Here is a 25,863-nt window from a genome sequence, read left to right on the forward strand (position 1 = left end):
GCGGCATATCGCCACCGCACGGCTCTCCTACCGGGTTATCGGTAGTCGCCGCTGCAGGCTGGGAAGCGACCTGCCGTACAGCTCCGGAACCACAGCCAGCTAGCCACGCATGCATGCATGCACATAACAGGCGACACCCGCCCACACACACATACGCCGACACGCGCCCACCTGCAGCGTTGCCACGTCGCTCCATCCCCCCACGTGATCGACATGTACGGCAGCCCTGCCGGCGGCAAGCCTGAAGCATGTCCCCGGCACTAGCGGCACTTGAACTGCCGTACTGCCATCAGGGCCGTCGCCATCAGGGGCTGGGAGCTGGGTATCGGCGGACTTGGAGGAGGAGGAGAAGGCTGAGGAGGGGGAGAAGGAGGAAAGGGATTGAGAGGCGGTCCTTGGCTGCTGCTGTGCTGCGCTTGCTTGAAAAGTGGAGGCTGTTGGAAGGGAGGCCTCCGGTAATCGGGATAGAAGGCATGCGTGTATGCGACGGAATGCTTCTGGTACGAGGTCATGCAAGCATGGCTGTGGTTGCTGGGTCACGCCACGGCCAAGGAGCGGCAGAGAAGGATGAGTGCAGAGGCCAGCGGATTCGGCGGCAACGAGAGCTGCACCTAAAATGGAACGCATGATAAAATGAAATGACTCAGAAACCTATGTTCATTCTACGTTTGGCAGATGTTTTGCGGATTCGAGACAATGAAGTTAGTAGCCGCGCGGAGGAGAATTGTACATGTGGCATGTATCTTGGCATCTAAGTACATGTGGCATGTACCGATGAAATTCTAGACGGTTGCCCGATTGTAAAAGCGGTTGTACAGCATTGACTCCTGATTGATGAACGAAGAGGTTGCACGCTTTGGCAAAGTAAAGCTTCCTGTCAAAGAATTGCGACATCGGGGCACTTCAAAGGAAAGAAGAGCATAAGGATAGCACGTACTTTTAAAACGATTGTTGTATCTTGTGGCCATTCACTAATAAAGCCTTGTGCTGAGTATTCTTGTATATCATCACACCTTACTTCATCAAATAGAGTTGATGTTATCTCAATATGCATGTGGCTGGACGATTAGGTCGACAAGGTGGTTGGTGGCAAGTCTCTCTTTCACTTCCTAAGTGCAGATTACTACTTCTATAATGGGCGTCAAACTGTAAGGAAACATTCTCGCTGGATGTGCCGAAATCCGACCGCGCACGGATTTTACTTGATGTCGATGGTATGCGCAGCTTAATCCGGCCGGTACCGCCAAAAGGTGTTACCGGGCCGACCTCCTATGACTTATTGAAGCGGCTGATTGACGAGCTTTGCGTATCGCAACCCTCTGGCCGGTCGGAGGCATGGTCTGTCACCTGCCAGCTAATGAAGCAGGGCCACGGTCTGGTGAGCAGGGCCACGCTCTGATGGCGACGGCTCCATATTCCTAACCTCCTTGTTACCTTACCTTTTATTCTTCTCCTCATCCTTACTCTTCAAGCTTCCCTGTCCTGACACCTCGCCTGGCGCCCTCTCCACCTGCTCAGGTTGGCACTGTGGGCGGGCCCACTGCGGGTGCTGGTGGCGGCGGCGGCCTTAGAGATACCTGGGCCGTCACGTTTCGAGACGCACCCGATGTGGTCTTCTTATTGCAGCGGCCCGAATGCAAGGTATGAAGCACGACCACGACCCCCCCCCTCTCCTTTGCAATACTGCCATGGCCTAACCAAACCCAACCGCTAAAACCACGGGTTCAAATCCTCCCCTACCTCCCCCCCAACCCCTTCGGCTCCTCCCCCCACACACACCACACCACATGTACCCCTTCTCCCCGCGTGGCGTTATGGTTTCCCCCAAAGCTCGACATCTTGGAAAAAGATGTCGCTTTTTTGGGAACATGGGCATCATGGGAAAGTATAGCATCGATGTGGGTCGGGTCTAGCAGGTCTAGGCTGCACAACCGCACAAGGACAGGTGTACACGCGGACCTATACACACAGGCAGGCACCTTCCCCCCCCTAGCACACCTCCTTCACACGGCACGCATGCGCCATGGACACAAGCGTACGTATCGGTGCATCCACACACACAGCGCCACACAGCGCCACCACACCCATGTAACCTGTTACGCGGACTCATACGCACACGCGCGCCCGTACTTCCCCTGGTGGTCCCGGCTGGTGGTGGCTCACTTCGACTGCCGTACCGGTGTGTGTGTGTATGTGTGGGGTTGGGGGGGGTTCCCTGCTTCACCACTGCTCAGGTGTTGGAGTGCGAATCTGCGGTCATGAGGCTGTTGGAGAAAAAGCTAGAGTTCGCCAAGCAGATGGCCGTACGAGTGGAGGTGGGGGCGGCTGTGTGGCGAGTGGCCGGTTGGTGGAGTGTTGTGTGTGTATGTATGTGTGTGTGCTTGTGTGTGTATATGTGTGTGTGTGTGCGTGTCATTGTCGGTGGGGGTGGTGATCTGTAATCTGTATTGTAATCTGTATCGTCGTCATTCCTCTCCCCTCTCCCTTGTTACATATAACCCAGGGTTTTCTCCCCCCTCTCTCCCCCGCCTCACCCCACCCCTCTCCCCCCTACCAAGGGCCACACCTACACCAAGGGCGACTTCGTACTCCGACTGTGTACGGCAACTCAAGCCATTCACTCTACCCAGGTCGGATGACGGGGGGTGAGGGGGAATTAGGGTTTTAGGGTTATTGGGGCGGACGGGATGGGGCTCTCCCTTTGCGCACCTGTTTTTTGACAACGATAATAAGACAGTAGTGCTATTATTTCAACACAGATATGTTATTACAACATATTGTCATAACACAGATCATCAAGGCATCGGGGACAGGGAAATGACACCAGCAAGCACCTCTACTGCCCGCCACCCCACTCCCCACCCCCCACCCCCAACCCCCAACCCCGCCCCCAACCCCGCTCACAGGCGCTCCTGGGTTACTGCCTGGAGGTGGAGTACCTGCCCGTCAGCAGTATGAGCTCGGCGGAGGGCATGTTGGGGGAGCTGTTGGACCTCATGAAGCAGCTGATGAACACCATCGTGGCAGCAGCGGCGGCGGCGAACACAACAACAACACAAGAGGGTCAGGGTCCAGCAGGAGGAGGAGGAGGTGCTGGTGCTTTGTCGCAGACACTGCAGTAAGTGTTTGTATGGGGTTGGGGAGGGAGGGGGAGGGGGGAAGAGGGTGTGCACGTGCGTGCGTGTGTGTTTTGTTCTGGTGACGTTTGCGGGGTGGTGGCGGTCGGAAGGTGTTTTACGTGGTGGAGGAAGGGTATCGTGGTGTGTGTCGGGAGGGCGGGGCTTGGAATTGTTTGGGCGTGTGTGAGGTGCTGGCCGGCTGGCGGTGTCACCGGCAATGCCCCGCGAGTTCTGTGTTGCCGTCCGGTCTCCGGTCGCGAGCACAAATCTGTTAGTGCATGTCTGTATGTTTGTCTATCTGTATCTATGTGCGGATGGATGAGATATATGTATGTGCACACGCAGGCTGGAGACTGTGAAGCCAGCATACGACAAGTACGGCCTCGGCAGTACACCGTACGGCCGTGCGCACGCTGCGGTGGCGTACACGGACCTGGTCATGATGATGTTGAGCAGCTCTGTTGCAGCTGCTGCTGCTGCACAACAGCAACAACAACAACAGCAGCAACAGCAACAACAGCCTCAACCGCCACCGCAGCAACCGCAAACGTTATTAAACACATTAAAGCATTAAGAGGGAAAAAGCTGATGCCGCTTTGGATATTAGGTCGATGATAGCAGTGGCGATGATGTATGTATGTTGTTACAGGGTGGTATGTATGTATGTATGTATGTATGTATGTATGTATGTATGTCTTGTAGATGTAAAGAGGGGGGCTGTGTCCGGACCGGTTCATCCCCCTCCGCCTCCGCCTCCTCCACCTGCGGTGCGACTTCGACACCCGTCACGTCATATGGTACGCCTCTTTTTATGCGTCCTCTTCGATAACCTCACGGATTGAGAAATGACGTCCGACCCGTGGGTCATATGGCTCCCTGGGTCCCTCCTCGGGTTCCCCCTGTGGGCCAAACATCTCTTGTCGCTGGCTTGTTGTTGTTGGCCAGTTTGGTCAAGATCTAGGCTAGGTGCAAGCTAGAGGGAGCGGGAGAGGGACAACCCTTCAAAAAGGCACCGTAGCCGTTGGGCGCCTCCGCCGAGGGAGGAGCTAGAGGAGAGTTTGCTGCGTGGGGACGCAAGGCTACTGTTGCTGCTGCTATTGCTGCTGCTGCTGCTATTGCTGCTGTTATTGCTGCTGAACCGTGATATCGATTGGGACACCGTACTGATTATTGTGTAATGGTGAAAGGGTTCGTGGAAAGGTTGTGAATAGGTTCAGGAACCCTCCAGAGCTCTGCTCCTTTCCCTACCGAATGTCGGTGCCGTACGTACTGGGGAGACGAGGGACATACATACATATATGGGAGCACAATCTATATGTACACGCCCGCGTGTGAGAGGCTGGGGTAGTGAGTTGGGAGTGGGATTAGGAAATGTGATTAAAATTGGACCACACATGTACATGATCAGTCCTTCATCATTTCGCGTTTTCACATGCGTCCTCACATGGCCGCATCCGTGCGGTCCAGCCCACCGCAGCAATCCAGTATTACTAAAGTAGTCCTGTAGTGCAAATCTTGACACCGTTTACATACAACAGGCGATGGCGCATCTTGGCGCATCAGGAGGTGGGGCCCAATTTCTACCATTCTTTGGGCCCAACATCGCTGTTTATATTAATAATTATTATTCACTAATGCACTTCATGCCATTCACTAATGCACTTACATCCTGTGAGGATATACGTATCACCCTAGACAGACAGACAGACAGACAGATGTTCAAAAAGGGCCGACGTGCAGGGTGGGTGTCCGCGCCCGACTGTGCAGGGGGCATGTGAGCGTCGCACGAAATAGAGGCCACGAAATGCCGCCTGTGTGCAGGTGTGTGTGCGCGTGTGTCAATGTGTTTGTGCTGTGTCCGTGTCCGTGTGTGTGTGTGTGTGTCCGTGTGTGTGTATGTGCTAAATTATGAATATCATCCCGATAAATAGCATGAAGATGACCATTGCTTCTGCAGTACATGCCCATAATAGCTGCGAACATTGCCACAGGAGCAATAAATGCGAGCCATGCGCCGCCCCTCGCATCATGGTAATAGTGACAGACGCTAGAGAGAACCAATACGGAGATGTACGAACCCTGCCAAATGGGATAAGGCTCACGATGGCATACAGTGGCATGTACGGAAATATGACATAAGCGTACCCGTGCGAACGAAGAATCATGAATTTATGTATTTGACGTCCGCCCCTTCATCTCCTTTTATACGTACATACGTGCGTACATACATACATACATAATACATACATACATACATACATACAACTACTATCTTTGATTTCCATATTCAAATTTCCATGAGCATGCAGCAACATGAAACGGAAGCGTCATGTTCCGCAGGGTTGTACTTCACAACCCGCAAGTACGGGACCCCTACTTCAAAAAGCAAGTACTAAATAAACACACAGCACTACCCGCCAACACCCACCTGCAACTGATCAAGAAAAAAGAACGAGCCGTACTGCAGTCCATGCGCTCGTCCAATCCAAGCAGCGCCAGGTAATCCCAACTGCCCCCGCGTCCCCCGGTAAACCTTTGCTGTACAGCCCGTGCAAACAGACAGACAGACACACAGACAGAGGAAACAAAAACATGCTTAACATCCCCAGCGTTTCCCTGTCGCGGCGGTGCCAGTTTCCATCAACAACACACACACACACACACACACACACACATACACATAATTATCAGGGCCCCTGTGCGGCCCCGGCACAGACACACACCAGTCTGCGCTCGCAGGGGAGAGGAAAGCCTCCGTTCCTAGTAGTAGGCTCATAGGACCGAAAGCCCCCCTCCCCCTCCCCCTCCCTCCGGGAGTCAGCGGTGGGGGTAGCGTCCTCCACAGCCATCACTACCCCCCTTATCCAGGAACATGGCCCCTCACCTCTTACCATCACCCTTAGCTTTTCCCCCAAACCCTGAGCTCACATTTAATTAATGGCGGACGGTGGTCGTGGGGTTAGTGGTGGGCATGTGTATTCGCTGTCCGTGTGTCTTTTATTTCCGCCCTCCCCCCCCCCTCCCAATCTACCCTCGTCTTTTCCGCCCTTCAAATAACAAAACCGCTGACCCTTAAAATAACGAACTCGCTCAACCGCCGATACACCGTTTTCAGCCCTGAAGCAAGTCCGTTGTTGGCAGCGCTGTGTTTATGTGCACAGGACTGAGTGACATCGTACGACACCATTGCTTGTACCATCCTCCTTGGATGGCCGTACGGCACGCAATCAATGTGCCGTACATCCGTAGTGCCGTGAATGGATGGGGTAGCAATAGTGTCGGGTTAGCGCCTAATTAGGAAAGGATAGGGCTAGAGGGTATTTCGGGTCGGAGGGGCTCGAGGGGCAGATGAGAATGGGGGGGGACATATAAGGCCCCAGAGAGCAGGATGAATCGCATCCATGAATGATGATGACTTGCAAATGCAGAAACAGACGTACAGACGTACAGATGTACACATATGGCTTGCGTAAAACTGCGTCACCTCCTCGCGACGCGTTTTAATGATCCAGACACAGATTCCCTCCAAACACACGCGGACAGACAGACAGACAAAAACATACATCCGCGCGCTCATGTATGAATCCGCCAATACATCTATCGATCTAATTAACCACCCAACGTTCTGTCGCACAAACCTCCTTTAGGAAAGATCTAAAGTCGTGACGCAAACAAAAACACGACGTTTCGCGTCCTTCTCAAGGACATCGCTTTGTGTGTATGAATCTATGTCCTCCTGGGTTGAGGAACACACAGTGACGTACAAACATACATACAGACAGACAGATACATACACACAAAGCCGTGTTCTGATGCTCCCTGCTTACACTGAGATACCCCCGTTGTATTCCTACCCCTGAGCGCTCTCCTGCCGGGACAGGACCGCGTTCGCGCGTGTGCTCGCGTTCCCTAGCGACCTTCCCGCCGTACAGCCGCCGTCATTGCCCCAGCCGCCGCCGCCGCCGCCGCCGCTTCCGTCGCTAGGAACCACCCGGCGACTGCTGTCGCTACTGCTGCTCAATGCACCGAAACCAGCCGATACCCGCCGCTGCCGCGGCCGCTGCTCCTCCACCAGCCAGCCCTCCGCGACAGCCTGGCGCTGGGAAGGAGCCACGTCCGCCGCCGTCGCCGCCGTATCCGCCACCTCCGGTACTGCCGCTGACTTGCTGCCGCTGTTGGACCGGGACGCGGTACGGACAGGCGAGCCATTGCTGGCGGCGGCGGCACCGCCGGCTGCAACCCTGGCACGCTTCCGCTTTCGAGCCACCGCCAGCGCCACCGCCACGACCGCCGCCGCCACCAGCACCAGCCCCACCACGCCGCCAATGACGCCACCCACCAACACCCCCACATTGCGCCCCCCGCCGCCGTTGCCTTTCGCGGCAGGGACGGAGGCGACGGCTTCCGGATTCACAAGCATCACCGTCACCTCCGCCGCCGCCTGAGCGACAAAGTACGTGCCCACCGCGGTGACGTTGCACGACAGTCGGCCAGTTGAGCTGTCGTACACCGCAGCGCTGGCGGTGACGTTGCCAGCAGAGAGCAGTCCCCCAAGGCTGCCGCTCACGCCGTTCGTAGTGACGTCGTACGACAGGCAGGCCATGGGGTTGGGGGGGTTGTAGGCCGGTGCCGGGATGGCGAGGGTCAGGTAGCTCGTTGTGCCGTCCAGGGAGGGCGGCGACGACGTGGCGGCGGCGGCGGCGGCGCCTTCGTTCCAGGTCACCGTCACCAGGCCGCTGAGAATGGAGATGTAGGCGGGCAGACTGGACGATAACGCGGTGACGAGCGTCGCCTCCGAAGACGGCGCGTACTGCAGGTCGATGCCGTAACCCGCCGCCGCCGCCGCGGCGGAACCCGACAGGACCATTTGCGCCTCCACATTGGTGTCATTGGCGGTGGAGAACAGCCGTCGCCGCCAGCGGCTGTTGTGGTAGTCGTGGTAATGGTGGCCGTCTGCCGTACGGGAGGATCCAGAGATGACGTCAGCGTCAGCGGTTTCCACGGATAAGAGAATCTCGCCATCTTCCTGTACGACATCAACAATACCGCCGTCTGCGGCCGCCGCCGTCGCAGAAAGCACCCGGCGCCGGCGGCTGCTGCCGCTGGCGGCGCCGCCGCTGCCAGTCGCCGAGGCGGACGCGGCCACGGCGTCGGGTCCCGCACGAAGCTGTACGGAAATCACCGCCGCTGCGCCGGTGCTGGTGGTGGCTGCCGTCGTCGGGAGCGCCGCCGCCGACACGTAGACTCCATTATCGCCCGCCGCCAGGTACGACTCACGCGGTACGGCCTGAAGGCCCAATGCGTTTCCCATTCGGTCCCCAGATTGCAGTAGCTGCGTGAGCCTCGTCATCGCGGCTGTCTGTATGTCTGTCTGTGAGTCCAACAATGCACGTCTGCCGGCTGTTGAAACCGTAGCGCTGGCGTTTGAACCAACAATAGTGGCGCTGGCATTTGTCACATTGGCGGTTGCGTTTCCGTTGGTAGTTGCGGTGGTTGCGGTGGTTGGAAGCGCGGCGCCTAGGAGCCGGCAAAGCTGCGACAGGAAGCTGTACAGCGCCGTCGTACTTGTGGTAATGCTGCTGCTGCTACTGCTGCTGGAGTTGCCGCTACTTTCCAAAACATCCGTCGCGGACCAGACGGCGAGCACGAAGGCGTCCCGGGCCTTATCAGGTAGGGTGGTGGCGCTGGAGGCGAGGGAGGCCATGGCGGCGATTGCCTGAGGGGCCTGCGTACGACGCAATTCACGGCATGCCCCCAAACCGTATCGTGGTTGAAATCGTGGTGAACCAACCATCTGTACTACAAAGAAGTACAACGAATAACATAGAGGTCTAGAGAAGAATGTAGAGAACATAAAGACACACCATTGGGTGCCGTCCCCTCCTTTCAGGGCTTCGTCTGTCCCTTCCGTACAGCATTTTTTTACCGTACGGCTGGATTGCCCTGTAAGGATCCATTGGCAACTACCACTACAACTACCACTACCACTTCAACTACCACAAACACAACCACAACTGCAAACTACACATTCAACGGGTTATGGAGGGAAGGGGGAAGGGGAGGCCCGTCAGCACGTTCACCGTCGTACCTGCTCCGCGTCCTGGAGTGCCCCGCCCGACAACATCGCCGACACAAGCGCCACACCCATATTGCCGACCAGCTCCGAAACCGCTGCGGCCGCTGCCGCTGCGTCGCTGCTGTCGCTGCCACCGCCGCCGCTGCTGGAGCTGTTGCCGCCGCTCGCCGCCGCCGCCGCCGCCGCCGCCGTCGCCGCCGCCGCCAGTTGCGCCATCTGAGTGGCAGCTTGGAGCAACGACTTTTGGTCGTTGGCCTGCGCGCAATGCAATGTCAATGTACGAAAGGCAATGTGTATATCTGCATCTGACCAGATATGGGTATGTCTCAGGGGTTCTCTCACCTAGCAAGACAGATTCTGTTACTGTTACGACAGTTTCTGTTACTGTTGTTGTTACTTCAGTTGGAGGGAGTCAAGTCAGCGACGCCGGGTACACATCCGGGCATCAGAGGGCAGTGCACATCGGTACGTACCCCTCCACTAACCCCCCTCCACTAACCCCCCCACTAACCCCCCCTCCACTAACCCTCCTCCACCAACCCCCCTCCACTAACACCCCCTCCACTAACACCCCCTCCACCCTTCTGTGCTGCGTGATACAGAGTTTGCCCTCCCAAAAACCAATTTCACCGTTACCGTCATTATCCCCCTCATCATCATCATCACCATACCACCATCAGCACACCATCACCTACTTGTAGCAAGTCTGTGACGTTGACAGAAGCCAAAGCCGCCGTCGCGTTGAAGCCGTCGCCCGGGGGAGACACCGTCACATTTACCAGTCCGCATGTACGGGAGCCGTCCACGTCAATAGCACAGCCGTACAGCTGTACGGCGCCTTGTGGCAGACCCACCAGCGTCGCGGACGTTGCCGTACCCAGCTGCTGCACAAGATTGACCGTGATGCCGCTGCCGCCGCCGAGTACGACAGGCCGCCGTACACCGAACTCGTACTTGAGCTGCTGGCTGCTGCCGTCGACCTGTCCGACGTCAGCCCAGCCGCTGGCGCGGATGGTAAACGCCGCCGTTGGAAACGTGTCATTAAGGACGGTGAGGGACAAGCACTGGCCGGGATCACTTGAAGAGGATGTGCAGTACGGTGCGCTGTTGAGCGGCACCGTCACGGCCGCGGTGCCGGTGGCGCCAGTGGCGGCGAGCGTTATGTTGGCCGTGATGGTGATGCTGCTCCGCGCAGCGGGCAGCAACGCCGCTGGTATGGTGAGTAGGAACGCGCCGGCGGGGAGGCCGCCGCCGCCGCCGCCGCCGCCGCTGCTGTCGGCGGCGGACGACGTGACGGCGGTGAGTTCGGACACGGCGGCGGCCTCCGGACTGTCCCAGGCGACCGTTATGGCGGCGGCGGCGGCAGTGGTGTCGTACGGAGAGGCGAGCTGCAGCAGCACCTGCGGTCATGCACGCCCCCCCCCACACACGCACAAACGCACGCGCACCCTGATAGCAGTGGAATGAAAACATGAACAATACCCTTCCCTCCCCCCCTCCCCCCCCCCGCCCTCCCCCCTCCCTCCCTCCCCCCCAAACCTCGGATTCCACCCCTCCCCCCAACGGCGAACCCTCCCTGGACAGAGCGCCCATATGCCCCCCAACCACCGCACCGTGAGATTCCGGTCGGTGCTGTGCGGGGCCGCACACGCCGCCGCCGCGCACTGCCGCGTCAAACTGCCCCGCGGGAAGGCACTTCCGCTGCCCGCCGCCCTCGGCCGCAAGGTCACTGAGGCGGTCGCATTGAGCGGCGAGGCCCCGCTCTGCACCTGCTTGTACACCGTCACGGTGATGGTGTGCCAGATGTCGGTGGAGAGCAGTCCGGGGGGTATGGACCACACGCCGGGCTGGGTGAGCTGGTCGCCCTGCTCGGTGGAGGTGAAGCAGGGCGTGGGGTGGTCCGAACGCCTGCGGAAGTGGTGGGGGAGGAAATGGAGGGGGAGGGGCCATATGCATGAGAAAGGGCATGAGGGTAAGGGACGGCTTCTCTACTAGCTCACCTCTCCCCCCTAACGCCCCTCCCTCCTACCCCGAGCACCCCCCGTCACCTGCACTCCCCCCGGTCACAGCCCCAACACCGACCCCCTTCCTGGGCCCCCCTCCCCCTCCCCCTTCACAACATCACGGCACTCCCAGGGCCCATACATGCAACCGTTAGATTGTCTAATATTGTAAATAGGGTCTAGTTTACTAGGCTAGAGCTCTAGATGCCCTTAAAGCTCCAACCCCATACACAACGCAACCTAGTTAACGCGTCCCCCTCCCCTTCCCCTTCCCCGCTCGCCTGCACTCCCAGCTGTACTGCAATGTCTCAGTGGATTTGCTGCTGGGTACGTCCGGGTCGGAGGAGGATGTGGCGTTGAGCACCAGTGTGGTGTTGTCCAGTACGTCACCCGCAGGGCCCTTCAGGACGGCCAGGGGGGGGGAGCCCGCCGCCACCACGACAACGTCGGCTGACCCGGAGGCGCCTGGGGAGGGGGGGAGGACGAGGGGTTATAGGGTGGAGGTTTAGGGTAGGGGTTTAAAGAGCGCTTAAATGGTGACCTTCTAAAACTTCTCAGTGGTAGAGATCTCGGTAGCAGAGAGGAATTCTTTCAACCTTTCCATGTAGTCGTATATATAAATTGTCGTACAGTACGGCAAACACGTATCACCAATATAGACGCGCGCTTTATAAACCAGCACACCTCGACACAAGAGGTCTTTTCCGCGGCCAGCAACTAACTATCCTTATCCTTCCATCTATTACTCCTCCTTCCGTACCTCCGCCGTACGATGCCGTAACTCTCAGACTGACGTTCTGTCCGTGTGTCAAACCAAGCGGCCTCGGCAATACCAGCTGCTGGCCCGACCTGCCCGAGTCGGGCAGCGACAGCCCCGCCGGACAGCCGCTCGGGCACGTCCAGTTCCAGGACAGGCTGCGGCCCTTGCAGCCGCCGCCAACCACGTCCGCAGATAACCTCAGCCCGGAGCTGATGCGCGCGGTTTGCAGCGCCGGCCCCGCGATGGCGACCAGGGGTGTGGGGCTGCTGGCCACTACGGAGAAGGAGGCGTTGGCGGAGGCGGAGGTCCCCAGCCAGGAGGTTACCGTCACCTGTGCGCAGTTCGTCCACATGGCAACGAGGTGTAGCACACACACACTAACATCATCACTTCTATCACAATTTACGTGGTAGGGTAGCGGATGCGGTTGGGTGCGGTTGGGTGCGTGCGGAGGACATCACGGTGGCAGCAAAGGGGTCCCAGAAGGCGGAAGGAAGAGAGGACAGAAAACAGGGTTCGAAGAGGAAACGGGCATGATGGAATTTACATGAAAAATAAAGGACAGCAATACAACTTTCCCCTGTTGTGAATTCTCCCCCCTCCCCCTCCCCCTCCCCCTCCCCCTCCCTCCTGAGGGCTGTTATTTTCGGCAGAGCGCCGGCCAGCACGGGTACATATGCCCATGCTTCAATTGTACGGCCCTGTATTTTTAGTGTATTTAAATTCAGCAGCAGAGTTCAGGTTCAGGTTTGCAAGATGTTGCCGTACAAACTGCACAAAAGTCGTAGATCCGTACCATGATGCTGTACGTGATGCCTTCCTCCAGAGCCTCCACTTCCGTGGAGGTGAGGGTCAGAGTGAGCCGGTCGCTGAGGTGGCGGGAAGTTGGGGAGGTTGGGGGAGGAGTGGAGGATCAGGAAGGGTAACGGTTGCGATAACGGTTAATTTAACGGTCATGATAACGGTCACGATGGCAACTAAGGGTACCAGGTTGATGAATATGATGATGATGATGATGATGATGATGATGATGATGATGATGATGGTGCCTTCCAAACTAAAAACAAACCGCCCTCACCACACAAATGCCATGCGCGCATCACTGCCGTACCTCATCTTCCCCTTTCCGTTCGCCCGCTCCACCGCCCCCATCAACGCCGCCACAGCACGAGTTGCCGTACCAGCCCCCGGCGCCACGTACGGCGACACGAGGGTCCACGTCACCCCCGCCCAGTTGGCTCGTCCCGAGGGGTCCCCCGAGTTGGAGGCGTCCCAGGTGGAGGCGGATCGGAGCACCGAGGTCGGCAGCAGGGAGCCCGTGGCGCTCTCGCAGGCGGTTCGGGACAGAGTGAGGGGCCCGGAGAGCTGCGCGGTGGGGGCCGCGCAGGAGGAACACGTGGACACCTGGGGGGGTTGGGACGGGGGGTTTGGGAGGGGCAGGTATAGCAACAGCAGCACCAGGAATAACAGCAGCAGGAATAGAGGCAGCAGTAACAGCAACATTAATAGCAGCAGCGGGAATAGCAGTAATAGCAGTAATAGCATAGCAGTAATAGCAGTAATAGCAGTAATAGCAGTAATAGCAGTAATAGCAGTAATAGCAGTAATAGCAGTAATAGCAGTAATAGCAGTAATAGCAGTAATAGCAGTAATAGCAGTAATAGCAGTAATAGCAGTAATAGCAGTAATAGCAGTAATAGCAGTAATAGCAGTAATAGCAGTAATAGCAGTAATAGCAGCGCGCATGCATGCATGCATGTCAGACCGATGCAATCTGGCCAGGTAGAGCACCACCTCCCTGGGCAGTCCTCTGCGCGCATGTTCACTGTCTCTGCGGCCATCCTACACCGGTAGGTAACCCTCATCGAATTGTTTCAAGTCAAATAATTTCCCCACGTTAAGAGAGAAGCATCGCAGAGCCCGCCGTCGAAAACACATTATTAACTCAATACACGGTCGTACAAGTACGAATGCGGCAGTGCACACGCACGGAAGAAAAGGAAGGTTGTCAAGGCGACGGTACAGAGCTCGAGGTGGAGTACGGATGAGCAGGATGCGTACGACGACTTTATCATTGTTATCTTCTTCCACTGTTTGGTACTATGACTCATTTCTCATGTCATACCTGAGCGCTGCCTGTGAACACACGGGATGTGTTAATGGCGCCCACCAGCACCGACCCACGGGTCAGGAGGGTCAGGGTTTGGCCCGCCTGCGGTCGGCGGGGATAACACGAGGACGCGGATAATGACGAGGACAATGATGATGATGAGGAGGACGGCGGCGGCGGACAAATAAAGCGATTTTCCGCGTTGAACATAAGTCCTCTTCGCGTCCAGAAGGAGAACAGGAAGCAGAAGAAAATGGAACTCACCGTATTACCACCCCCTTCACTAACCACCGCCCTGGCCAGGAATCCACAACCACATTACGGAGAAGGACAGCAGCAGCAGCAGTTGCAACATTCCGACATCAATAACACCCAAAACAACCGTATAGCAGGGTCTCGTGTATCGTCACTTAATAATCCCAACAAGTCTGCATCGCCTCCATCGACAATATACAAAACAAACACATCGCACTATGGCTAGTACTTAGCAGATTGAAGTTCGAAGCCCAGAGTTGACATATAGCATTAACGGGAAGATATAGATTCGGGCCCCACCGCTGAAAAACATAATTGGGATTAGGAAAGCTGGCCCTGACTAGTGACGTGCTCGGATCATTATATACCTAGCATATCAACCTACATACCAACATAGCTACCTATCTACACACATACATACGTATGCACCGCGTGGCGTACGCGCAATTGACAAACCCTAAAACCCTTACTGGACAACTTACAAAGACCTGCTTACCAGGAGAGTCGCGTTCGCCGCCAGCTTGACGACCAAGACATTGTCTTCAGAGGAGGCTGACCCCGCCGTGCCGGTGCTGCACAGCGCCCCGCCGCCGCCCAGCAGCGCACCCGAGGCCGCCTCAAACACCGCCGTACAGGGCACCAGCGTCAGCGGCGCAGGTACGGCAGTAAGCCGCACCACCACGGCACGCCCATCATCTGAAATCTGTGCTCCGGTGACCCCCAGCGTGCGCGGCTGACACAGCGCCGTACAAGCCACCTGTGCGAACAGAAAGAGAGAGAGAGAGAGAGAGAGAGAGAAAGAGAGAGGGAGAGGGAGGGAGGGTGAGACCGGCGGCATCCCAGCCTTGGGCATTTGTTACCCTCGAGTGACTCATGGGTAGGTCAAAATGATGAAGGCCCCAGGGCAAAAAAGTGAGGTTCCCGCGTATCTTTGTGTCTAGGTATGGTTTAGTATGTCTGTATGTGAAAAGTCCTTTACGAATAACCTACTACTAGGGAAGAACCTAGCACGGTGCGTTTCCTCAGGGCACGTAACGACCGCCGAGATGTTGACGACAAGGTCGTTCTTCTACACCAGGCGGTACATGTCTCCCCCCCCCACACACACACACGCACCTGCACCAGTGCCTGCACCACTGTGTCGCACACGTAACGCTTGCAACCCGGCACTGCCGTACAAACGCTATCACTCCCACACTGGTCCGCGTCCGAGGAGGAGATGGAGCACGTCGCGGCGCCGGCATTGAGCAGCGTCAGAGACGCATTCGTACTTGCACGACTGCAGTACGGCACTGCTGGCGGCGGAGGCGGAGGCGAAGGCGACGGCGGCGCTCCGCTTGGCGAGGCCGTTGGTGATGGACGCGGTGACGATGAAGCAGAGGTGCAGTTGCAGGAACGGTTAGCGGCTGGGGGCACTGCCGCCAGCAACGCCGCGCATAAGCTCAGGTTGTAAGTTTTGGTGGTAAGAGTTTGGCCCGGCGGCGATAGCATGGACGCATTAGTTTGCGCCAGCGCCGTCGTATTGTTGCCGCTGCCGCCAAAGCCGCCGACGGCCGCAGGCGGCGGCAGAGGCCAGGGGCTAGCCTGAGCCGTACAGTCCGTGACGGGCTTGAACATCGAATACGCCCAGCCGCCGGTGTTGTTTGTACGGTAAGTACGACAGCCGGTGATTGCGTCGATAGTGCAAGAGGGGTCGATGGTTGAACGGCTGAGGTTCCAGTTGGGAAAGGCGTCACAGAAAGGCTGCGGAGCGGGGGGAGCGGGTCGGGTTGCTGCTGCTGCTGCTGCTGTAGCATTAGCTGCGGCAGAGGCTAGCAGCATGCTATCCACCACGGCCTCGAGTCCAGGGAGGGCGCCACAGGAGACGTTGCGGCGCTGCGTGCTGACAGACCCGGCGGCGATGCTGCATTCGCACTCGCTCCAGTTGCCTTATTAGGACGTGTGTGGGGGGGGAAGAGGGTACCAGGGACCGAAGAGAATATGTGAGGACTGATTGCATGTACGAAAAGAAAAAGGGTTCGGGGGGTTGCGGGAATAAGCACATCGTGTCAGTCGAGACTGGCGGGCTCATCCTCTACGACAGGAAGTCCCGACATTGCGGCGGTAAGTCGTACAGTTGAGTACATACTTGTTGGAAAAGCGGGGGCAGTCTGTCATCATATACATATACATGTATGTATATACATATGTACATGTACATTTACATGTAAATATGATGTGTGAGACAGGGGGGTCATATCTTCACCCTGCGGCCGCTACTCGGCAGACCCTGCCTTCCCCACTATGTACATGTATATGTGTACATGTATGTGTATGTATATGTATATGTATATTTTTATATATATGTATATGTACATGTACATGTATACACAAGCTGCCAGTCTTCCCCCTGTTCCCGCCCCTGCCTTCCTTACCAACAACGTACTGCACGCCAGGCGTCATATCAAAGGGCTCCGAGTAGTTGGTAGTTAAGCCGTCGCTGAAGCGTAGGAAAAACCGCGGCACGCGACGTCCCGCCCGCTCATTCGCCGCCATTGCAACTGTCACCCAGTACCATACCTTCGGGTCCTCCGCCGGTCGGGGGACTTGCACGTCCAGTGCTCCAGGGACGGTGGGCCGAGGCAGGACCGCCACCGCCTGGGAGCTGTTCTTCCGCTGCACGGCGAGCTGGGTGGTGCTATTGGTGGGGGAAAAGACCTCGCAGTCGGATTCGTACCTGCAGCCGCAAAAATGCATAAAGATATAAACATACATATGAAAACTTACTACGGAGTATTGACAAAAGAATTCATAACTTTTAGAGTCCAATGGCAAATCCAAGGGATTGCCGTCGCCGTTGACCCCAATCAGGTCGTGACACTCCTCGCTCGCTCACCATAGAGTGATTTCAAAGGCAGCTGGAACGACCCCGGCAGCCCAGCCCACAGTGGACCAGCGGATGCGCTCCGTGGTGCCCTGATGACGAGGAGGAGGAGGGCGAGGAGGAGGAGGAGGAGGGCGAGGAGGAGGAGGAGGAGGGCGAGGGATGGGTTGGTTTGAGACGGTTGGTTGCTGGCTTTGTGTGTGTTTGTGGGTGTTACCCGCCTCAGGTACACCCGGGGGCCGCGGGGAGTTTTTTGTCGGGGATATCCGGATTATGCTACGCCCATCTACGGCGACAACCCCAAATCCTTTTTTCCTTACCCACTTCCCCTCTTTTCCCTTCCTCTTCCCTCCCAACCTGCTAGCCCATTGGAAAAAACAAATTGGCCCCTTCCTGTGTCCCCCCTGAACAGATCTTACCAGCACCGCCACCCCCCCCGCTGCGGGCCAGTACACCGCGGGCGGCCCTGCCAGCAGCCCCTCGCCCAGCCCCATCCCGCCGCCACCCCCACTGCCAGACACCCCCAGCGCCGGCAGCGACATGCACAACGGCCGCCGCAAGGTGCTGGAGGCGGAGATGTTGACCTGGGAGATGTTGACCTGGGAGCTGTTGGTCGGCTTCGGGAGGATGCAGCATGGGGAGGGACAAGGAGTAAAAAACCCGCCAAACCACCGCTAAGGGAAAGCAACGCGTGTGAAAGCGGGGATGGCGAAGAGAAACGGAGAAGGCACAACAGCATAGGAAAGGGGAGGGGAGGAGGGCGGGGCAAAAGAGGAAGGGAGTCCTGGCAATTGGTGGGGTCGAGAAGAGAGAGGAAGGTTCCGGCTTAAGCCGCCATGGGGGGTTACGGGTTAAGGGTTAATGGAACCACCTATCAATATCACCTTTTTGATCACCTTGCCACCGCCACAGCCTCTCAACCGCCCCACCTGCATGTCCAGCCAGTCCATCAGTGCCCGGTACTTGGGCGCCTCTAATACCGGTTGACCCGTGTACTCCTGGCCGTGTGTGCGTGTGTGCGTGTGTGCGTGTGTATGGGTGGGGGAGAAAGAGGGGAAAGGGAAACAGGAGCTTGTGGGGCGGTGTTCACTGTTTAGCAAGCAGACAAGGAAGTGGGTATGGCACACGTGAGCGCACACATACACACATACACACACACACGCACACGCACACGCCGGGTGGCTGCAGGGGACTGCCGTAAAACAATAACATCGTCTCTAAAACCCATCACCTACATCGCTCCCATACTGCTGTTCCTCCTGCTGCTGCATCCAAAGACCTTCCTGGTTCTCTCCCGCCCCACTCTGCCAGTCTGCTGCTCTGTCCACTCTGCACAGTCGCGCTGCCTCCACCCCTTCTTCGGACACAAGGTGAACAAGTGACTACCACTGACGGCGTTCACGGCGTTCTTCTCTTCCTCACCTCGAGGTACCTCCTCCACCTGAACCTACGCCACCATCTCATCCCTCCCTTGAGCCACTCAATCGAAACAACACCGAAAAAATCAAAACACAGTCGCCAACCATGTCTGGGCCATGTCCAGACATACATACCTGCAGCCCCCAGCTGCCGTACTGCGTAAAGGTACCCGTTGTGACAAACTGCATAAACGGACGGCCCTCGGCCACCAGTCCTGCACGAACAAATGTGTCAAGGTAGGCCTTGTACAGGCCGTACATTGCCGGATGGCGGTTTACGGCCGCGTATTTGGGCGCCAAGCCGGTTGTCATGCGGCCGCTTTCGATGGCGGATGCTTCGACAATCGACGGGCCGGCCTCGTACGTGATCAATGGTATGCCGTACGGCGCCGCCGCGGCGACAAGCGCCTTAGCCGCGGCATCGCTTGCGTTCAGAGTTGTGTTGCATTTGGCGATCATTTGCTCGACGGTGAGGGTGACATCCACGGCCCCGTTCTGCCCCAGGCCGCAGTCCCAGTAAGCTGTGATTCCATAGAAGTCGGGCTGCAGGGTAAGAAGGAGGAGGTGGAGGAGGAGGAGGTGGAGGAGGAGGTGGTGGTGGTGGCGGTGATAACGAAGGAGATCTCATACAGGGAAAATATCCGTTTTTGATCTCGGAAAGTTAGACAGACCTAAGCCTCTAATAAATCTAGTAAAACATGCGCCATTTTTGATGCAAAAAACCAGCCCCCAAAAGCCTAAATGCCCCCGTAAACGATAGCGGCAAGCGTGCGTCTCTAACACCATCATCAGCAGCACCGTTTCCCCCAAATCCCATACAAGACCATACAGATATTCAAAATACAAAACGTTCCGTAGCGCTACCTTTGCCAGGGAGATGTTGACCTTGAGCTGTTCCTGCAGCACGGTGCTTTCGTTGACCTTCTGAGCGAGGCCCGCCAACCAGCCCAGTGTCTGATTCAACACCACTGTGCCACATCCGGAGCCATTGACTCCGCACAGATAGCCCCAGCCGCCCATCACCACCTTGACGCGGCTAGCTCCTGCCGCACCACCGCCCTCCGCCGAGGAAAACACGTTCCGGAAAATGGTGGCAATCTGGGCGGTACGCAGCGCGTGGTAGCGGTAGCCGGCAGTTGTGGCGTCCGTGGAGAGGTTGAGTGCCAGGCCACGGGCGCGGGCAAATTTGCCTTGAGGGAACAGCTGGTTCCAAACCTGTCGCCAGCCATCAGGTTTTTATAATTAATATAAGGGTTTGGTAAGGATAAGAATAAGAAAGTTGTTTTGCGATTGCGGCAAGAGCGGGTACAGTCCAGGGAGGTTTCTAGTACACTTCTCACAGTGCGTACGGCACATCCCATCTTCCCGTACACCGCATTTCACCGTACATGTGCCGTGCATGTTGCCGTACCTCGTTCGAGTGCTCGACGTAGACTTTCACATCCGGCCGCAACGAGTCCCGCAGCATCGTGGCCAAAGAGGTGACGTAGTCGTCATCCGCCAGGTGGTGCACATTGACCCACGGGTCGGTCCCCAGCAGGTTACACAGTCGAACCAGGTACTCGAGTGCAATGCCCCCAGAACTTGCCTGGGCCATTGTGCATGTGTTTGGGTTGATCATGGTGAGTGTGTTGGCGGGGGGGGCATAGGGGGAAACAGGTGTTCGACATGGACCGTGAAACGATGCAGCGCGTGGGCAACATGAACTGTAGGAGGACGCAGGGAATGGGCGATAACATGCGGGGTGGGGTGTGATCACGAGCGAGGCCAGATTGAGGTACCACGTCAGGGGCAGAGATCCATAACACCCTAAGGATAGAGCCGTACACATGCACAGCGAACACGACATACATACATACATATATACACAGTCAAGTATGTCTGTCTGTAAGTATGTAAATATATTCGCCTATTCGCCCATCCGCTTGCCTGCGTGTCGGCATTCGGTTTTCTCCTCGCAGCCCATCCCGTGGTGTTGCCCGCCACCACAGCCGCCCAGGCCACATCATTGTTGATGTCCAGCCAACCCATGAAGCGAAGCACACGGTAACGCGCAATGCTCTGCACCACCGACGTCGGCAGGAGGGCAAGGTCGGCAGGAAGGTAAGAGGGCATCAAGGAGGGGTGCATGCACGCGCGCGCGAGAGAGGAGTACGGATGTGTACATATGCCCGCTACCCCACCCCACACCCCACATGCATGCTATATAGGCAGGCGGCTGGCGGCTGGCGGCTGGCGGCTGGCGGCTGGCGGCTGGCGGCTGGCGGCTGGCGGCTGGCGGCTGGCGGCTGGCGGCTGGCGGCTGGCGGCTGGCGGCTGGCAGAGGTTAAGGCCTGACTTCTGCTCCCGGCCGACCCGGGTTCAAATCCGCCTGCCGTCTCCTCGGGTGTTTGAGGAGTGTTGAAATGGGAGGTGGCCCCCCATCACATGGACGGTGTAGGACGTGATAATATCAACTTGCGAGCTGACCAGGAACTAAGTTGATGCGCCGTTGATCCGCTAGATTTGGTTGGATGCTGGTGGTGAGTTGCCGAACCCAACGAATACATTCTGAAGTCGGATGGGGTGACGGATTAGGGTGCCCCTCTAGCAGGGGAGAGCAGGGACTGCCCCGGGAAAGGGGGCCGCTGGCGAAGTTAACCACCCTGTAACAACATACATACTACACTACCGTACGAACAAACTGCCTTTCTTCGTACCATTGTACGAACAAACCGACTGACCTTTAGGAACCAGGGGTGGAAGGGCGCCCGCTCCGCGCGGCTCTCCCACGCGCCTCCCGCTCCGGCACCACCCGCAGTCGCGGCCGCGCCCTCACCCGAAGGCAAGATGCGGATGTTCCTCAACGGGTTGGCGGGGTTGGTGGCGGTGAGGACCAGGTGAATGCCATTGTCACCGCAGTAAGCGGCGCCCGTGGCGGCGCAATCCAGGTTGGCTGTGGGATTGAAGATGAACTCAACACGCCCCTTGGCCCTGCAAATGCAACCAATGCAAAACAAAGGGAAGACCCGGCAGGACAACACAAATGCAATTGTTTACAATTTTGAATGATTCTTTTTGAATGCTCGTTTTTCGTTTAGATCCTCCTTTGAATCTATCTGAGGTCGTTTAATTAATGATACGCCTGGCTGGCTGGCTGGCTGACTCCATGCCAAGGACTTGTAAGTAATTACTTAGCATGTACGTACCAGCTGTCTATCAGCGAACTCGGCCACATTTCAACCCACGCTCCGAAACCAGACCCACGACGATGCCCTTACTAGAGCCCCCACTAGCCCCCAATTACAAAAGAAAAGCTAAACCCCGAAAAAGACTTTCCGTACTACCCACCCTTCCTCTATTATCGATATATGCGGTATAGCATTTATGCACACACGTACCTGCTCGTGACGCGGGCATCAAATTTAAAGTCCAGTCGGCCGTCGCCGTCGTACAGTACGACGTAGCGTCCAGGCCAGGCATGCAGGAGCATGTTTCGCTGAAACAGTTTGTGTGCGACGGTGCCGGGCGGCAGGCGGGCCGGGTAGCCGTCGGGCCTGAGCTCCAGGGGAACCCCCGTGTCCCACTTATTCTCTAAGGACCTGCGTAAAGAGGCAAAATATATTGCCTTTGTCCATTTACATGCGGACAATGCTTTTGGATTTACTGCAACAGCACTAACTATATCCATTCTTTATTTATTCTTTTTTGATGCATTTTTTGATATATATTTTGCATAAAAACATTTCATGTAGATTTATGTACATATAAAATACACATTAAGAGGGGATGGAAATGTTGAACAAGACATAAGCAGCCCTCTGAGAGTGGACGCGCGGTAGAATAGAGGACACTGGCACACACACACACACACACACACTAATACGCACAAATACAAGCACAAGTTGCTTGATTATTCCCGCTAAATTTAAGACATGGAAGAAACACAAAGGACTAATACCCGCTTTTGCCCCGGGTGCCGTCCTTAGGGGCATTGTCCCCCAGAGGCTGAAAAAGATAAATCGCCCCAACCAACTAAACCGCTCCCCAACCAACTCCCTACCCGCTCCGTCCACCCACCCAGGTAGTCAACCGCTAAACCCACATGAGGTGAATAGACTCACGTGTCATCTGCATTCGCGGTCATCCAGATGCTGCTGCTCTTCATCAAGTCAATCCACATCCATTCCGTACTGTAGTACGACGTCCCAGGTAGGTTTGCGCCCGCCAGTGACCGACTGTTCAGTCGCGGCACATAGTCATAGCCGGCAGCCGCCGCAGCCACCTCAGTAAGGTTGCAGGCGGGGCCGCCGTACCCCGCCCAGCAGCGGCAGGCGCCATGAAAGCAGGTGCCGTACACGCACTGTTCCGTATAGCCGCATTCGCCGGGTCCTATGCAGGATGTACCGGCAGGACAGCCTCTGCGACGACGTACATACAAACACACATACACACAGATAGGTCACGACGCATGTGACGACGTCGTTATCATGTAAGTCATCATGAACATGTTGTGGAGCCTGCTGCGCAGCAGGCCGTTATCAACTAACACACTTCCTAACCAGCAAACCGTAGAAAGAACCTTTCTACACGGCTTACGACATTCCTGCAAGCGTTGCTTGGCATGACGATTCCACCGCTTCATTCCACTTGCCCCGACCCACCAGGGCCCCCCCGGTGATCTCCTCCTCTAGGAGACTCCACATCCGGCTTACCCGCAATCCCACTCGCACTTGCCGCTGGCCCCCAGTCTCCACCCCACGTCGCAGATGCACGAGGTGCCGTTTTCAGCGCAGCGGCCGTGGCTTCCGCAGCCGCAGTCTACGCTGCAATCCGCGCCCTTGAAGCCCGGGTAACAGGCGCAGATGCCCTGATCCAGACACTCGCCTGAAGTACATGTACAAATCATATGCAGATATATAAATAAACACATAGTGAGGAATGCAGCGCGCCATTTGCCAATTTGGAGGCGTTTGTGCTTTGTGGGGTTCGTCTGTTTCTTCCCTGTCTGGCCTTTATTATTCGTTTGTAAAGGTAGGCTTTTATTTATATTTATTTAATTTTATTATTTGGTTTATTTTCTTCTAAGAATTTCATTTACTTATTTAGTAAGGTTATGTTGATGGTTTTGTGAGCCTCTACATCATCCAGGCGCAATGACTCCTAACACTCCACCATCACACCTTTACACAAGTCCACACACGTTCACGCCAGCCACACAAGTCCACAGCATCGTCCGGGACGGCTCAGTTCTGAAAGGATTTGCCCCGACATTGCTCTTGACATACACACGCACGCTCATTGAGTGCTTCCATCCCAATCCCACTGCCCCCCCACCCAACCCAACCCCCGCCCCACCCCACCTCACCCCACCCCCACATACACAAGAGACACAGCCACCTCCCTCGCACCATTCCAACTACAGCCGTTGGGGCATGAGTTGATGCTGCACGTGAGTCCGGTGATGTTGGGCTTGCAGGTGCAGGACCAGGTGCGGGTCTTCTTCTTGATGGTGGTCACATTACACCAGCCCTGATCGAAGGTACACCTGTATGTATGTGCGGAGGACGGAAGGCGAGCGAGGTTTTGCCAGGATGACAGGATATGGCAGTGTGGCAGATACGAGGAAGGCACGGACGAGGGAGGAGGGAGGAGGGAGGGGAGGAGGGGGAGGGGGGAGGGGGGAAGAGGGAAAAAAGTGGCCACTAATAACGAGGGACTGGAACGGTGTAGGTCGAGTGCTGAAGGTCGAGTAGCGGCCAGCAACAACAACTGACAGGAAGTTGAAAGAGGTAACAGGAGGGGGACCGTCTGGCCACTGACAGTGTTAAATTAATTAGTTTTATACATTAACTTTATAAAGCTAAAAAGAAAAAATATGTTCCATCTGCAATTGCTATTTATTCACGTAGCTGTGCACAGAGGCCCAACAGTTCTGTCTACTGAATGTGCGCGTGTATACATATCTCTCTCAATGTGTGACAAGCCACCGCGCGGTATGTACGGCGCTGTACTTCACATGCATATGACAAGGTCCAAACAACCTTTCAACATACATACACGCATGCATTGCATATATGATTATTATAAATAATTCCCTATATATATTGTATCTAATATATCACTGTATTATATGTATATGTATTATAATAGCACTTCGCTCTTTGCTCTTCGTAGTGTCCTTACTTGTATCCGCAGTTGTACACTTCCACATACGTGATGTTGCTGCAGTCCGCACCGCTAAAGCCGCTGTAGCACATGCACCTGCCATTCGCCAGGCACAAACCGTTGCCGCTACAGCCAGACCCAGGACACTTGGACGGTTCCGGAGCTGGAGGCAGCTCGCAAGTGAGGCTGGAGTTGATGTAATCCAAAACGGCCTGGGGTTGGTATTTGTTTTGGGGCATTGAAAAGTCGTTGAAAAGTCGTTGAAAAATAAATTGCATGCTAGACGGGGACATGGGCCCGGTAGATTAACGGTCGACCTAGCAGATAGAGGCCGTACTACGGCCTGGTACATAATGTGTACTGTTACGTACGTGTACATGGCTCTAAATAAACCTGAGCTGAGCTGGCAGGGGTGCTGGAGTTGGTACAGTGGTAAAATGGCGGCAGCGGTCCTCAGCCAACCCCCCGCCTGGAGACCTTAGATGATAGATGATGTATGACGTAAATGTACGACTAAAGTACGGCTGTATTATTTGCACCCTATTGCTTAAACGTCATCGCGTGATCCGTACTCACTACTAACTTATTGTGGGGAAGGCCATTGCGTCTGCGACCACACTCCCGCGGTACCCAAACCCTTCAAAGACAATTCCGATCAGCCATTTGGCTGTTAGTGGGAGGGCGGGTGGGCCGCTCGCACGGCAATCGAGTAGAGAGTACGAAAATAACCTAATGCAGTCATCGACAGCAGAAAACGTAAGCCTCCAGCCTCATGCCGACTCTCTTACCTACCATTCATATTCTCTACCTCGTTCCCAAGACTCCGCCGCGTTGCCTCTAGTTCGGCTCGTGCCACAGGTAACTTCGCTCGTCGCTACTTTGCCATTCACCTTCGCCTCCACCCAGCCTCTGCTTCTCCACAGAAGCGGCGACCTCCTTCGCCGTTGTTACGCCTCGTCTATGCGAATCCTCCTCATCCGACTGTGTCTTCTGCCTACCCGGTGCGCGCCCCCTCTCTCTGCGCATCCTTTTCTCTGGCCCTCTCTTACGGTTGCCTACCTTACTGCAGGACTCGCCCCTTGCCTGTCCCGTGCCGGGCAGGCTTTCCTTGC

The 25,863-nt window shown here is 56.3% G+C and overlaps 3 protein-coding genes across 3 annotated transcripts in view; 1 reads left to right on the forward strand and 2 right to left on the reverse strand.

Annotated features, from left to right (window-relative positions):
- Nucleotides 1-1,134: 1,134 nt before the first annotated feature.
- Nucleotides 1,135-3,676, forward strand: VOLCADRAFT_95836 (uncharacterized protein; the record flags this gene model as incomplete). Its single annotated transcript, XM_002954894.1, has 7 exons — nt 1,135-1,148; nt 1,225-1,378; nt 1,519-1,641; nt 2,235-2,315; nt 2,559-2,630; nt 2,907-3,118; nt 3,607-3,676. 7 exons carry the CDS (start codon nt 1,135-1,137, stop codon nt 3,674-3,676), a joined length of 726 nt encoding a protein of 241 aa, XP_002954940.1.
- A 2,492-nt stretch (nt 3,677-6,168) lies between these two features.
- Nucleotides 6,169-23,492, reverse strand: VOLCADRAFT_95837 (uncharacterized protein; the record flags this gene model as incomplete). The annotated part of the gene is made up of 23 exons (XM_002954950.1): nt 6,169-6,262; nt 6,974-8,490; nt 9,891-10,595; nt 10,809-11,103; nt 11,498-11,663; nt 11,959-12,289; nt 12,755-12,827; nt 13,070-13,323; nt 14,084-14,170; nt 14,820-15,080; nt 15,440-16,251; nt 16,738-17,039; nt 17,199-17,278; nt 17,606-17,803; nt 18,116-18,184; nt 18,740-19,147; nt 19,469-19,819; nt 20,016-20,192; nt 20,591-20,665; nt 21,328-21,577; nt 21,985-22,185; nt 22,708-23,004; nt 23,299-23,492. 23 exons carry the CDS (start codon nt 23,490-23,492, stop codon nt 6,169-6,171), a joined length of 7,197 nt encoding a protein of 2,398 aa, XP_002954996.1.
- Nucleotides 23,493-23,947: 455 nt separating this feature from the next.
- The window catches only part of VOLCADRAFT_106605 (uncharacterized protein), a gene marked incomplete at its 3' end in the record, with an annotated part of 10,144 nt that continues 8,228 nt past the window's right edge, over nt 23,948-25,863 (reverse strand). Inside the window, exons 3-4 of the mRNA XM_002954951.1 lie at nt 24,770-24,963; nt 23,948-24,131 (exon numbers count right to left, since the gene is read on the reverse strand). Coding sequence (XP_002954997.1) covers nt 23,948-24,131; nt 24,770-24,963 — 378 coding nt within the window. The remainder of the gene's footprint in view (nt 24,132-24,769; nt 24,964-25,863) is intronic.

The sequence above is a fragment of the Volvox carteri genome (assembly GCF_000143455.1).
Source record: "Volvox carteri f. nagariensis unplaced genomic scaffold VOLCAscaffold_47, whole genome shotgun sequence".
Taxonomy (NCBI): domain Eukaryota; kingdom Viridiplantae; phylum Chlorophyta; class Chlorophyceae; order Chlamydomonadales; family Volvocaceae; genus Volvox; species Volvox carteri.